Below are 12,294 nucleotides of genomic sequence, written 5' to 3'. Positions count from 1 at the left end.
ACACAAAGAAGAAAAGAAGAGGGCTTTGCACATGGCCCAGCCAGGAGAGGTCAGTTGACTGGCTCAGACCTTTGTAAAAGTGCAGGGCAAGTGCTGCAGGACCTGTTCAAAACACTGCATACAAGGAGTGGGTCTGAAGTCTTTGTATGCATGAAGTGAAACTTATCTTGTTGACAATACTCACTGTTTGTAACAGAAGTAAGATTTAGCATGTGGGTTGTTCTTTGAATTGCTTGTCTGTAAATGCACCAACCCCTGCCTTGCCCATGAGGTTCTCTGTTATGTTGATGTCATGGCTATAATCATAATTGTTATCTGGTTCTTGTTACTCACTTTTTGTGATTTAAACAACTTAGTTTGCTGAGGATTCCTCAGTTTTCTCTTAGAAAACCCATCCTGGAGGGATTAGGGGCTGGCAGATCAAGGAAACCTGAATGCAGATGCATTTGTAAACTGTTCTTAGAGTGTAGCATTAGAGCTACTTCAGTCACATTAGTCTTACTAACTGAAACTGGAGAAATACAGCTTTTAAGCTGCATCAAAACAGAAAGTAAGTAACAGGTGGGGTAAAAATGGTCATGTATGGTTTGAGATCCACTTGAAATTCTGACTGTATCTCAACCAGAATGATGAGTCATTTATAGCTCATGTTTCTGCCCTGAATACCAATGAAACATCTCCCATTGACTCAAACAGGAATGAGGTCATATCCAGAGGGAGCTTAATTCCTTTGCTTCTGGAAACATGTCATTGCTGACATTAGCCTGTTTTGGGGCTGGTGCCTTTGCTTAGGCTCTGTCCGGTGGCAAATAGAAATGTGAAAGTGAAGGAGCAGACACCTCACCAGGATCTTATATTTTAATGAGAAATATTTTCATCTGAAGAGAGTGAGAACAGTTCAGTGCTTCCTTCTTTGTGGAGTACTGCACGCATTTTCTCAAGGCTGTAAGTCAGACCTGTGCAACTTAACAGCTTTGTGCTGTTGGACTTTAAGTTACTGTTTCACCACTATTAGGTATGGTAGAAATCAGAATGCTTGCAGGCACTTTAGTAGTATTTGCCCAGGGGAAATAAGGACTGAAGGTTAGAAAACTGTTGTTTTCTAAATGCCGCTAAAGTGGTTCTCATCTATCAGCCACCTTTATCCAGACCTTGGCAAGCTTTCTGTAGATTAGGTCCTTGAAAACGCCTTTTGCGTCACACCACTCTTAGTAGCTATATGTTCTTTGGGTGATAAAAACATATTTGAGCTTATAAATAAGTTTTTTAAATGCCCTCTTCATCTGCTGTGTATTTACTGTACCTTAGCGCAGTTAAGGCTGGGGATGTTACATATAGACCGTTCTGTGGTTTATTCTTACTTTTCCTTTCACCTTCAGGAAAGTGTGATGGTAATGCTTCCACTGTCTTACGTGCTTATGCAAACAGATTACTCAAACCCTTCTTCTACACACGTGCGTAAGTTCTGGTTGAACAGTTAGCTGAATTCTAACAAATTAAATGGACTGAGGTCTTCAAAGCTTATTTCCCTGGCTTCCCAATCAAAGGTGAAAAAAATCATGTCATGGGAATATCAGAAATTCACTTGTAATATTTGTAATGTTAGCATTGTATGTGCCTTTATCTGTGAAAGGCTGTGAGTGTGTACTGAAATGTAGTGAACATGATTCATGTCTTTCTGAATATTTATCTGAATGTAGATAATTCTGGGAAGACAGAGTTGTTTGGGAAAATATACATTGAGTTTGTGTAGATGATCTTCATGAGAGGAGCTGATGCAGGTGCTTGAATAAATGGTCATGACTTTAGAAGAGTTCAATGTGTTAAATAGGTAAGAGATTTCTAGGGTTCAGACTGCAGGTTATTTTTCTTCTCCATTCATAGTATTTGTTGATGTAAATTTGCACAACCTGTTTATGGTCAGTGATGTGAGGAAACAGCACACATCCATGAAGTGTAAGTGTTTTGATGTGCACAAATTATTTGCTTTGATGATAACCTTTATAGCTGCTTTTGCAAGTGCAGAGAACATGACTGGAAACAATGTGATGTGCTGAGATGGGGGATCAGGGCTCTGCATCATAACACTACTGGAGATCCTATTTCCTGAGCTCTCACTGTCCAGAAAGATCATGCTTTCTCTATTGCAGGGCTTGGTGGAGTGTTGTGGCACAGGCTAACCAGCAGCCAGCATCAGATCTGGTCCTGTTTTTGTCTTTGACTGCCATGTGGGATGTGTTACTCTCAAGAGTACAGCTGTGAGATAGAAAGGCACTAATTCTGCAGCTCCTGTTTCGGTTTCTTGTTGAAAAGCAGTGACACTGAGCACAAACATCTTTAGCCTGGAGGGAGGAATCCTTCTCTGCACAGATTTCTGCTCAGATAAGGCTTGAATTTCAGGGCCTCACCAGTAAACTGGTTTAACACAGGATTCGGGGGTTTCTGGTGTTGAGTTATCAGATGTATCTTGCTGAGGTATGAGGTACTCTTGGCTTTCAGGAGGAGTGAGGGTATAGCCTGTAATGCATCCAGAGCTCAAAGGTTTGTCGAGTGAAATGAACTGCAGCAGTGTAGAATGAGGGCAGTTGGTCTCTTGGCTTCCTATTGCTCTGCTTCCTCGGGAGCTTGCTGTCCCACCCAGTGTGCCATCACACAAAGGGACAAGCAGATCAGGTGAACCTGTTCCCATCACCTTTAGCTTTAAGAAGCTCAGCAGTTCTTAGCAGGAAACATACAGGGGACTCTATTTTGAGTCCCTGGTGCATGTGCTACTTGTTTTGTCTATCTCATGCTGAATACTAATCATAATTGCCCATGCCTAGTACCTTCCAGGAGCTTGGATTAGCCTGGCTGAAACTCTGCTACTCTGTGTTGGAATGCCAAATTCAATGGGCTTTTGCCTGTCCCTTTCTCCTTGCAGCTGGGAGGAAAGGAAGACTCAGTGCAGGTTGGAGCACAGTGTTGTAGCCCTCAATGCACTTTCACGAATGAAGTTCAGAAAGGAGCATTTTGAATTATAGGATGTTTTATCCATTATAACGTTCTTGTTCTAATCTCTTTCAGAGGATCTTTCCTCAGTTGCACAATCTCATACTGTCTTACATCCAACATTGTGAGCTTGCCATTGAAAAGGAACTTGATAACTGGATAGGAAAGGAAAAATTGAGTTGTACTTTTAGGCAAATATCTTTCTATGGCGTATGTTTGACCATACAGTTCTTGAGGTCAGTGACACTTCCCATCTAGCTTAAATACTACAGACGATCCAAAACTGAAGTAGCGTTTCCTCCTTGTGTACCTGGTGCCTTGGATGTAAATGCATAAACCATAAAAGACATATGGCACATGCTCATCTGTGTATGAATACCAGAGAGTCTTCTTCTTAAAAGTGGCAGTCATTATGTGTGACTGTAAAATGTAGTCAGATGAGTTGGATAATCCAGATCTGTTGGTCTGAAGCCTTGGACTCGGGCCAGATGACTCTGCATTTTCACTTCTGCCTGTCGGTCCAAGGCCTTAAATTTTAATGGTTCAAAGCAATTCGCTAGTGATCTAAGCCTGCTGTTAACAAATAGAACAGGCATATCTTTCATTTTTTAACCAGCCAGAGTCCAATAAGGATGTAGTCATGCAGCAAGTGCTGTGGAAGGGCTAACAAACAGGGCCTTTTGTTTCCAAACAAAGTGAGCTGGTCTAATGGTCACACTGCTGCTCTGGTTTTGAGACCATTCAGAAAAGAGCTGCATAGTGTTTCTCATGCTGCCTTAAGCTACAGCTGTGGGAGTGATGAGAGCCCAGTAAACATGTGGCAAATCTGCCTTTGTCCCAGTGGTGTGATGCTACTAGGAGAAGAGGCAGTGGTGAAGGAGTTGGTGAGAGGAGGAAGGGCAAGGGAAGAAGGCATTACACGCAACAGTCTGTAATGAGGCAGACATTGGGGGGCATTGGAGGAGATCTGGGCCAGAGCAACAGGACTGATGCTAATGCACTGCACAAGTGCAGTATGTGCCCACAGAGTCTTTTTCTAGGTATAAAGGAAGAGGTAGGGACTGGGACAATGGAGGTTTTGGGCTGTGACTTCAGTGTGTCAACTGTCTAGTCTCTTGCTGCACATCCTGTAGGCCTCAGGGTAAAGAGATCATAAGGATTAATTGGATACTGCTGGTTGCTTTTCCAGTTTTGGGGGTCAGAAAGGGAATTCATAAACCCCTTGACGCCTGTAAAATTCCAATAGAGGGAGTGCCATTCCAAATGGCACAAAGCAACCTAAGAAGCTTTGGTTGTTCCTTACTAAATCAGATGTTTCTTTATTTATTCTTTCCCCGGCTGGCAGCAGGTGCTGTGTGTGACACAGACGTAAGTAAAGACAAACAGGCCTTGCAGCAATCTTATACAAGCTGGCATTTGTTAAGGGTATGGAAGAGGCATTCCAGCAGCTTAGAGAAGCTTAGATAAATTTAAGCTGTGTTTGTAGATGGATTATTTCTATTTCTACTTCTACATAATACAGAATTTAGAGGACTGAAAGAGCTTGGACATGAAACCATAAAGCTTTGGGTAGACCAAGACATCCAGGGCTTAGACCTGTGAGACCTAGTAGCATTATCCACCATATGCCCTTCCATATGAAGGGCAGAATCTGGAGCTGTTTGTCGGGTTTGAGTTGACAAGATGCCTACAAAAACAAATTGGACATGCCTGAGCTTTACATCTCATTTGGGAAGGATAGACCTGGGAGAAAGCAGACGGTCTGAGGTTATCTGCTGTGTGCAAAGAGGGAAGAGAGGCGTTAGTGAGGGCAGAGCTCCGGAGGGAAGAAATTCCTGGTGATGACCGCCGATAATCCACTTGCGAGCATGGTTGAGTGGTGCAGATGATAGTATGGGTTCAGTGGGAGTGCTGGGCAGATCAGCAGTGCCCTGCAATTCCAGATGTCAGAAGGAACCCTCGAAGTCCCTCTGGCCTGTGAGGTGAGAGGGGACAGACCACAGCCTATGATACAGCAGTACAGGATTCATGCTTGCTCCTTGATGGTGAGGAATAGCTACCTCTAGTGGGACGCACGGCATAATTACAGTCAACACTGCTTGAAGCAACCTTGTTAGTGGGTTACCCCATCCCTGCAGTGTTTCCGCTTCAGTTTTAGAGGTGAGCCTTTCTTGAAGTGTTCTTTCTCAAGGGCTTACCTAGAGACTGAAGAAGCAGTTTTTTTCCAAGTTCAGTTATGTTGCTACTGAGCAGAAACGGTTAAAGTACGACTTTATAGGGTTTGCAAAGGAAAGCTGACCTTTAAATACAGCATCCTCCGTTTTCTGTGGCTATTTTGAGCTTTTCATGGCTTTGTCTTACTGTGTGTCAAAAATTTCCAGTCTGACTCCTGTGGAGAGAATGCACATATCCAGAATGATGGTTCATATTATAAATACAGTCGCTGATGCAGTACCTTTAAGCAGTCAGGTTTTATTTAGGTGCTAATACATCTTATGCATTCCTAGTATTAATAGTAACATAGGATTTTGCTTTAATGGTAGATGATATTAAAAGTATCTTTCCTTGATAACATCAATAATATCAACTATTCAGTAACATCAATATTGTATGTATAATATATATATGATGTTCAATAACATCAAAACGCATACAGAACTTTCAAGTTACCTATTAATCCAAGGTCCAGATTCTCATCTGGATATGAGAACATCTCATATGTTAAATATTTACATATATAAGTAGGGCTGCTCCACTTCAGTCCAAGTTTCCTCTAGAATTCTCCACCGGCTTTTCCAATGTATGTGCGTGTGTGCATGGCCATAACACTTAAGATGCCTTAAATCTGTCTCAAGTTTGTTCACCGTAACTGATTTAAGATTCCTTAGGAACTGATGCTGGGTTTGACTTAAATCTGCTTATCGAAAGTTGAATGGAATAAATTAGAGATTAGCCAAGTTTGCAGTATATTTTGTTAAGTAACTGCTTGTCTAACTAAATCTTACATCATGTCTCTGTAAGGGTAAGCTGTGCATGAATGTACTCCTTAAATATAACATCACAGCAGATAGAAAATAAAACACCATCTATCCAGCAGCTGAAGGGAATTAGAGATTAAATCTCATAGTGGAAAACTCCTACTTGTTGATGACTAGAAGAAAGATGGAAAGACTTCAAGTTGTCTTTTATACCTGCTTCAAGCCCTTCCCTAAGCAATGGGGACTGTGTAAGGGCTGACATCTCAGCGCTGAAATTAGCAGCAGACCATTCTGATGTTGTGTGTTGGTTTCCACTTTGGAGTTACCTAGAAATATTTAAATTCCCTTAAATATTGCAACAGCATTTGCATCCTTTACAGTCACTGTCTGTCATGCACTCTGAACAAACATCTGTGTTTGCAGGCAGATGCAGCACTATAAAGGGCCTGTTCACTAACCTGCTGGCAGCTAATGGAGAGCAGGAGAGATGCTGCTGGTGTCTGGAGCATTTTAATTGCTATGAACAGTGATGATGTGCCTTGTGTGACACTGTCCTCTTCTTTCCGTCAGCCTCTCTGGCAGCTGCCTTTGCTGTTTGTTGTTGCTTAGGTTAATGCTGCCTCTCAATTTCAGGCTCCAGCAATGCAGTTCTGAATAGATAAAGAAAATGTTATCAGGACCATGGTAACTTTATTCTGCCTTTTTCAGCTTTCAGCAAAGCTCTAAGCAGCAACAAGGTTACCGGAGCTCTCTGAAAAGAGATTTTGCTACCCTGCATACCCCAAATAACCACAGAAGTGGGTTTTAATAAAAGCATTTAAATACAATTATAGGGAATTTAATAGACTTACAGGAAATGATGGTGACTGGCCAACTTCTTTTACATCCAGATTGAGCCTAATCTGATGTTTTTTCCTCCCTTCAGTTCTTCCCATACATCCTTCTGCTCGTCGCTATCCTGCTGTATCTCCCATGTTTGTTCTGGCGCTTCACTGCAGCACCTCACCTTTCTTCAGACCTCAAATTCATTATGGAAGAACTTGACAAAGCCTATAACAGGGCAATCAAAGCTGCTAATAGCATCCGCAGCGGAGACCCCAGGGACCCTGCTGACTTGGTTCCAGCTGTTAATGAGAACTTAACACAGAGGTAAGGTGCTGGGGCTTGGCTTCTTTGCTCTTTTCCTTAAGCTTTTAACAGATGCGACACTTGCACTCGCTTAGAAATTTATTGCAGAGGTCTGAATGGTGACCTGACACCCTTTTAATCTTGGTTATAAAAAGGAAGACATCTGAAATCACTGTTTGGGTTGAGCTGGAACGTGCAACTTTCTGTTTTCAAAGGCAGTATTTGACAAGCTCTTCAGATCATGTCCTGATTTCTTCAGCTGTAGTAGGTGTTAATTAGTTTTACCCACCACAGCAGAAGAAAATGGGGATGGCTGCAGTACTCAGTTCTCAGTGATCCTGACAGTTGCTTGCATGCTGTGAGCAAAGCCTGTTATTGTCATCTCCTGTCCTTTCTGAACTAGGTCTGCAAGGCTTCAAAATATAAAGCCCCAAAACCAAACCCAACAAAAGCAAAACCCCCCTCTCTGATCAGACTGGTGCACAGTTCTAACCAGATTCAGTTGCTGCTTCATCCTAGGTCAGGGTACCCATTTCTCTTTGCATGTACAAAGCAGTACAAAGCAGAGGCCCAACCAGTGCAACGGGGACTTAGGTCTGTTCTTTAAAATGTAGAGTTATGTCGTGACAATTAATAAGCCTTCCATCGTGCTATTATCAAGCAAGTGCTTGGGAATTCTGCTTTGCCTCATGGCTTTGCTTTTATACCTCTTTTGTACTGGAAAAGAACAAAAATATTTTTTTGCTTCAAAGCAGTATTTTTTCCCTTCTTCCAGTGTTTTGAGCTCTTTTGTCTCTTAATTGCGCTTTCTTTGAGTGTTGTTTTTCTGTATTAGAGTGCTACTTTTCTGTAGTTAGTGACATTTATCTGCTCTTCTGTTGTTTTTCTATTGACTTCAGTAAGATTACCCTTAATGTACCCCAGTAAGATGTATTCCAATCATGTGTCTGTTTTAGAGTACCAGGTTTCTTGGAAATTTGAGGTAGGTGAATGCTGCAGCATCTGATCTATGTGATTTGGGTTTTTTTCCTTCCTCTCTTTTTCAGTTTGTGGGAAATATCCGAAAGCCACTTTAAATACCCGATTGTGGAGCAGTACCTGAAAACAAAGAAGAATTCCAAATGCTTAATAATTAAATACATTACCTGCCGTTTACTCACGCTAATAATTATCTTCATTGCATGCCTCTACCTGGGCTATTACATTAGCCTGTCCTCTTTGAGTGATGAGTTCCTCTGCACTATCAAAACTGGGATCTTAAAGAATGACACAGCTGTTCCAGACGTGGTTCAGTGCAAGCTTATTGCTGTCGGTGTCTTCAAGGTACTCAGCTATATTAACCTGATAATCTACCTTCTAGTGATGCCACTGGTAGTGTATGCAATGTTTGTTCCGTGGAGGTGGAATTCAGGCATTCTCAAAGTGTATGAAATCCTGCCAACTTTCGATGTTCTGAAGCTGAAGTCAAAGTGTTTCGATGACTTAAGCCTTTACCTCCTCTTTCTTGAGGAGAATGTGAGCGAACTTAAATCATTTAAATGCCTCAAAGTGCTGGAGAACATTGCAGTTTCGGAGAAGTTTGATGTCATGCAACTTTTGGTAAACCTCGGCACTATTAAGACAGATACCATAGATGGGAAGCCAGGGACAGCCGTGTTGGAGAAGCCTGAAGAAACAGCTACAGAAGAGCTGGGAAAAAATGCAACAGAGCTACAAGGTAAGGTGCCCTGCTATTCCTTCAAAAAGAAAAACCAAGGAAAGAAACACCACAAAAGCACCACATCCAAACCTTCTGGATAAGGAATCCAGTAAACCAAATATTCAATCATGCAAAACAAAGCAGGTTTCATCTAGATGGGTATTCCTACCAAAACCATTTTAATATCTTCTGTGAGAAAATGGACCTGCTATGTTGTCTGCAGTGTAACTGCTGCAACTTCATGCATGTGCCAGAAGTCAGGGACACAGGCTAGATGCTGAAGTGTCTGTGAAGTTGGTGGTCCTTGCTGCAGTCTCTCCTCTAGCAGTAAAAGGTTTCAGCTATCTGAACTTGAACTCCTTGAGATCACCTGAACAGTAGAAGAGCTCTACATTTGTCACAGTAGGTTGCACTTGAAGAAGCTCCAGTGGTAGAACTGGTAGTTTCATGGACATTTGTTTTTCAGAGATTAGCTCAAAAGAGCAGTAACTGCTGCTTCTGCTTTTCATTCAGGCTTTGGTAGAAATCTCCGCTGGATATAAAATAAGACTGATGCACAGAAATGCCGCTGAGGGAGGAACAGAAAGTGGCAAAGGAAAGGAAGTGGGACTGTGGCCAATGAACATACACCCGTTCCTTCTTACAAAGATTGACTGTGAACTGGATTTTGCCACAATGGTCTGAGTCAGTCTGGGTTGGTGTTCTCTGAATATTCTCACCAGTTCCCAGACGTGATTGACTCTGAGCAATCTCTATATGAGATGTAGTGTTAGGTATCCTGCTAAAAATGTGGCATACCTTAAATGTGATTCCAGTTCCCCCAAGTGCAGAATTAGAGAAGCCAGATACCCAGGGAGAGGCATAAGGGGATGGTAGAGCCTTCTTCCCATTTGTTGTGAGCATGGGCGCTGTTGTGGCTGTCCCCAAAGAGGCAGCAGGATGCCAGTGCTACATCCCCTGGTGGAAGTAGCTTTGACTCTGTGGGCTGCCTCTTCACAACATCTGTCACTCGCTGAAGATCATAGAAGCATAGAATCACAGAATGGTTTGGGTTGGAAAGGACCTTAAGATCATCTAGTTGCAACCCACGTGCCGTGGGCAGGGACACCTCACACTAAACCATGCCACCCAAAAGATGCTTTAAAACTTCCAGCAGCTGACCTGAGTATGTGAGCGGAGTGCTGAGGGCAAGTTAAGGAGCTGCTTCAAAGACAAGAAACAATTAAAGCTGCTTTCTCTTCAGAAAGCTATGCCTTATGCTTTATAAAAGAAGCAGCAGCAGCGCCCAGAGGGTTACTGTTCCTCCATACTTTGCAGCTCCATACAAGCAGCTCTGGTAGGTGTTTGGAGGAGAAGGCAATTTATAAAACAGGGGAATTCAGGACAAGCTAACAGAATTATTTTCAAGCCAGAAGAAGCACTTCTGGCAACAAGCTTTAGTACAGCAATTTGGAGAAACTGACAGAAAGTGGTTTTCATTCTGAATATGACCCTTTCTGAAATGGCAGATGGGTGGGTTTGGTAGGAGGTTTTAAGAGCTTAAAGTGGACATCTCTGCTCAAGGAGCTGAAAAAGCTCATAGAAAATCTGACTCACTTTTACCTGAAAGCAGAAATTCTGAGACAGTTTTCATCTCACAAAACACTTCAGAAACTTGTTTTCCTTCAGAGCAGGACAAACTCGTATTTGGAGCTTTCCCAAAATGCATTGCAGAAAGAAGCTGCTATTTCATGACCAGCTCTGGCTCTTCCTGCCTGGGTACAGCTGCAGACTTCATCACCCATCAGCATACCTTTGCCTGTGGCTCATTGTCTTTTCTTCTGTCATTAGTGGCATCAGCATGGTTTAATTCATAACTGTGTTAACAAACCAGTGCTCTACAGCTCCAGCGCAGTGCAGGACAGCTCACGACACTGTCCTGGTGATAGTTCCTTTGTAAATGAGGATATGTTGAGTGCTTTGATGGCCCTTTCCCTTCTAAAGGTTCCCTTTCTCTCTAGTTTTGACAGACCATGATGCAAGTGCAAACACCAGTCCCAGGGAAGGTAAAAAGCTTCGCCAAAGACTCTTAGACTCTTCATGCTGACTCTTCCCCACCGCAGCAGGCAGGAGCTCCATGCTGCAGGAGTGCTTGTCCTCCACCTGCGCTGTGCTGAACACAAGGTGCTGCTCTTTGGATGCAGCCCTCTCCATGGCCTCACAGTTCCACAGGGGCCAAACTGGTTTACAGACTACTTACGTAATAATCAGCAATCACGCACCTGAAAAAGCATGGTGTGGACTTTCACTGCTTATTGAAAGAAACCAGCCACGAAACACACAACAAGAAATGTCTGTCATGAGAAACAAGTCACATGCATTGAATGCAATCGAAGCTGGCAGCAGGAAAGAGCTAGCACTATACTGTAAGGGAACAGGGACGCGTAACCCTGTAGGTAACAACATGAGATGGCCACTTTGCCTTCTGAAGTGTTGCTCTGCTGGGAGCGACCATCTCAGTTATGGGGTGTAAGTGAAGCATCTTGAGGCTCCCTGCCCTGGATAAGGGGTTTCTTTGTTGGTTTTTAATGACTATGGTTGACCGGTACCAGGTGGTGGCTGGCCTCTGATACTGGCTCTGTCCTCACAGGAGAAATAGACATAGCTCAGTTCAGTCAGATGTCTTGGTTAGCTCAAGTGATGTGTGGGGCTAATTACTTGGCTCTGATAGGAAAGAAACTACAACCAGGGTTAGTATAAGGGGGCACTGTAAATGTTGGTGATTTTGAATTTTTTATGGATTCGTAAATTAATGATGTCTTAACACTTTAATTTTCACAAAATGGAATGATACTTAAGCTAAATGTTTCATTTCTATTTCTCAATTATTTTGGTCTTAGTGGCTAAAATAATCCGCCTTGGAGTTCAAACTGAAGATCAGTGAAGTTGGTTCCATTTTGTGATGGTTTGCACAAGTTTTGTAGCGTTTGTACCTGTGGAATTTGTTTCCATGTGTTTTTAGTATCAAATGCAATATTAGTTACGCTGTTTTCCAAACCCCACTCAAGAAGACAGTCATTTGTATTACAGTAGCACCCGAGTGCCTCAGCAGAGCCAAAATGAGGTAGATGTAAATATGACAAAAGGGTGTTCTCCCCACACGTCCTGTGACTTGATTTTAATCAAGATGCTGAAGTGGATTGGAATGGACAATAGAATGGGAAGCATTGGAAAACTGTCCTGGTTTGCTGTTGGACAGTTCTGGGAGAGCAGCATTCAGTTTTCATGTCTTCCCTCTGCCCAGGATCTCTACCTTCAGTGAACAGTAAAATGAGCTTTGTCTTGACTTTTGGATACAAAGGTGGGGATGGGGGTTCTGTATTGTCCATGTAATGTTTTACCTGCCACCTCTTCAGAGTTGTCTTTTTAGACACACTAGCCCCTCTTTTATAGCTAGGTAGGAGCTCCATTTTCTGGTTCATCTGTGTCACCTGCTGTTGTGTTCTCAACTGTCAACATCCT

The 12,294-nt window shown here is 42.6% G+C and overlaps 1 protein-coding gene across 1 annotated transcript in view; it reads left to right on the top strand.

Annotated features, from left to right (window-relative positions):
• The window catches only part of PANX1 (pannexin 1), a 28,168-nt gene extending 17,051 nt beyond the window's left edge, over window positions 1–11,117 (top strand). Inside the window, exons 3-5 of the mRNA XM_061457881.1 lie at window positions 6,892–7,115; window positions 8,141–8,811; window positions 10,794–11,117. Of these exons, the coding sequence (XP_061313865.1) occupies window positions 6,892–7,115; window positions 8,141–8,811; window positions 10,794–10,879 (981 nt within the window). The 3' untranslated portion in view covers window positions 10,880–11,117. The remainder of the gene's footprint in view (window positions 1–6,891; window positions 7,116–8,140; window positions 8,812–10,793) is intronic.
• Window positions 11,118–12,294: the final 1,177 nt, after the last annotated feature.

Source organism: Pezoporus flaviventris, unplaced genomic scaffold (assembly GCF_033815535.1).
Source record: "Pezoporus flaviventris isolate CSIRO_AGI_PZ_B2104156 unplaced genomic scaffold, CSIRO_AGI_Pfla_v1 ptg000025l, whole genome shotgun sequence".
NCBI classification, from domain to species: Eukaryota; Metazoa; Chordata; class Aves; order Psittaciformes; family Psittacidae; genus Pezoporus; species Pezoporus flaviventris.
Note: the sequence above shows the minus strand (reverse complement) of the source record. Positions and strands in the feature narration are given on the sequence as shown.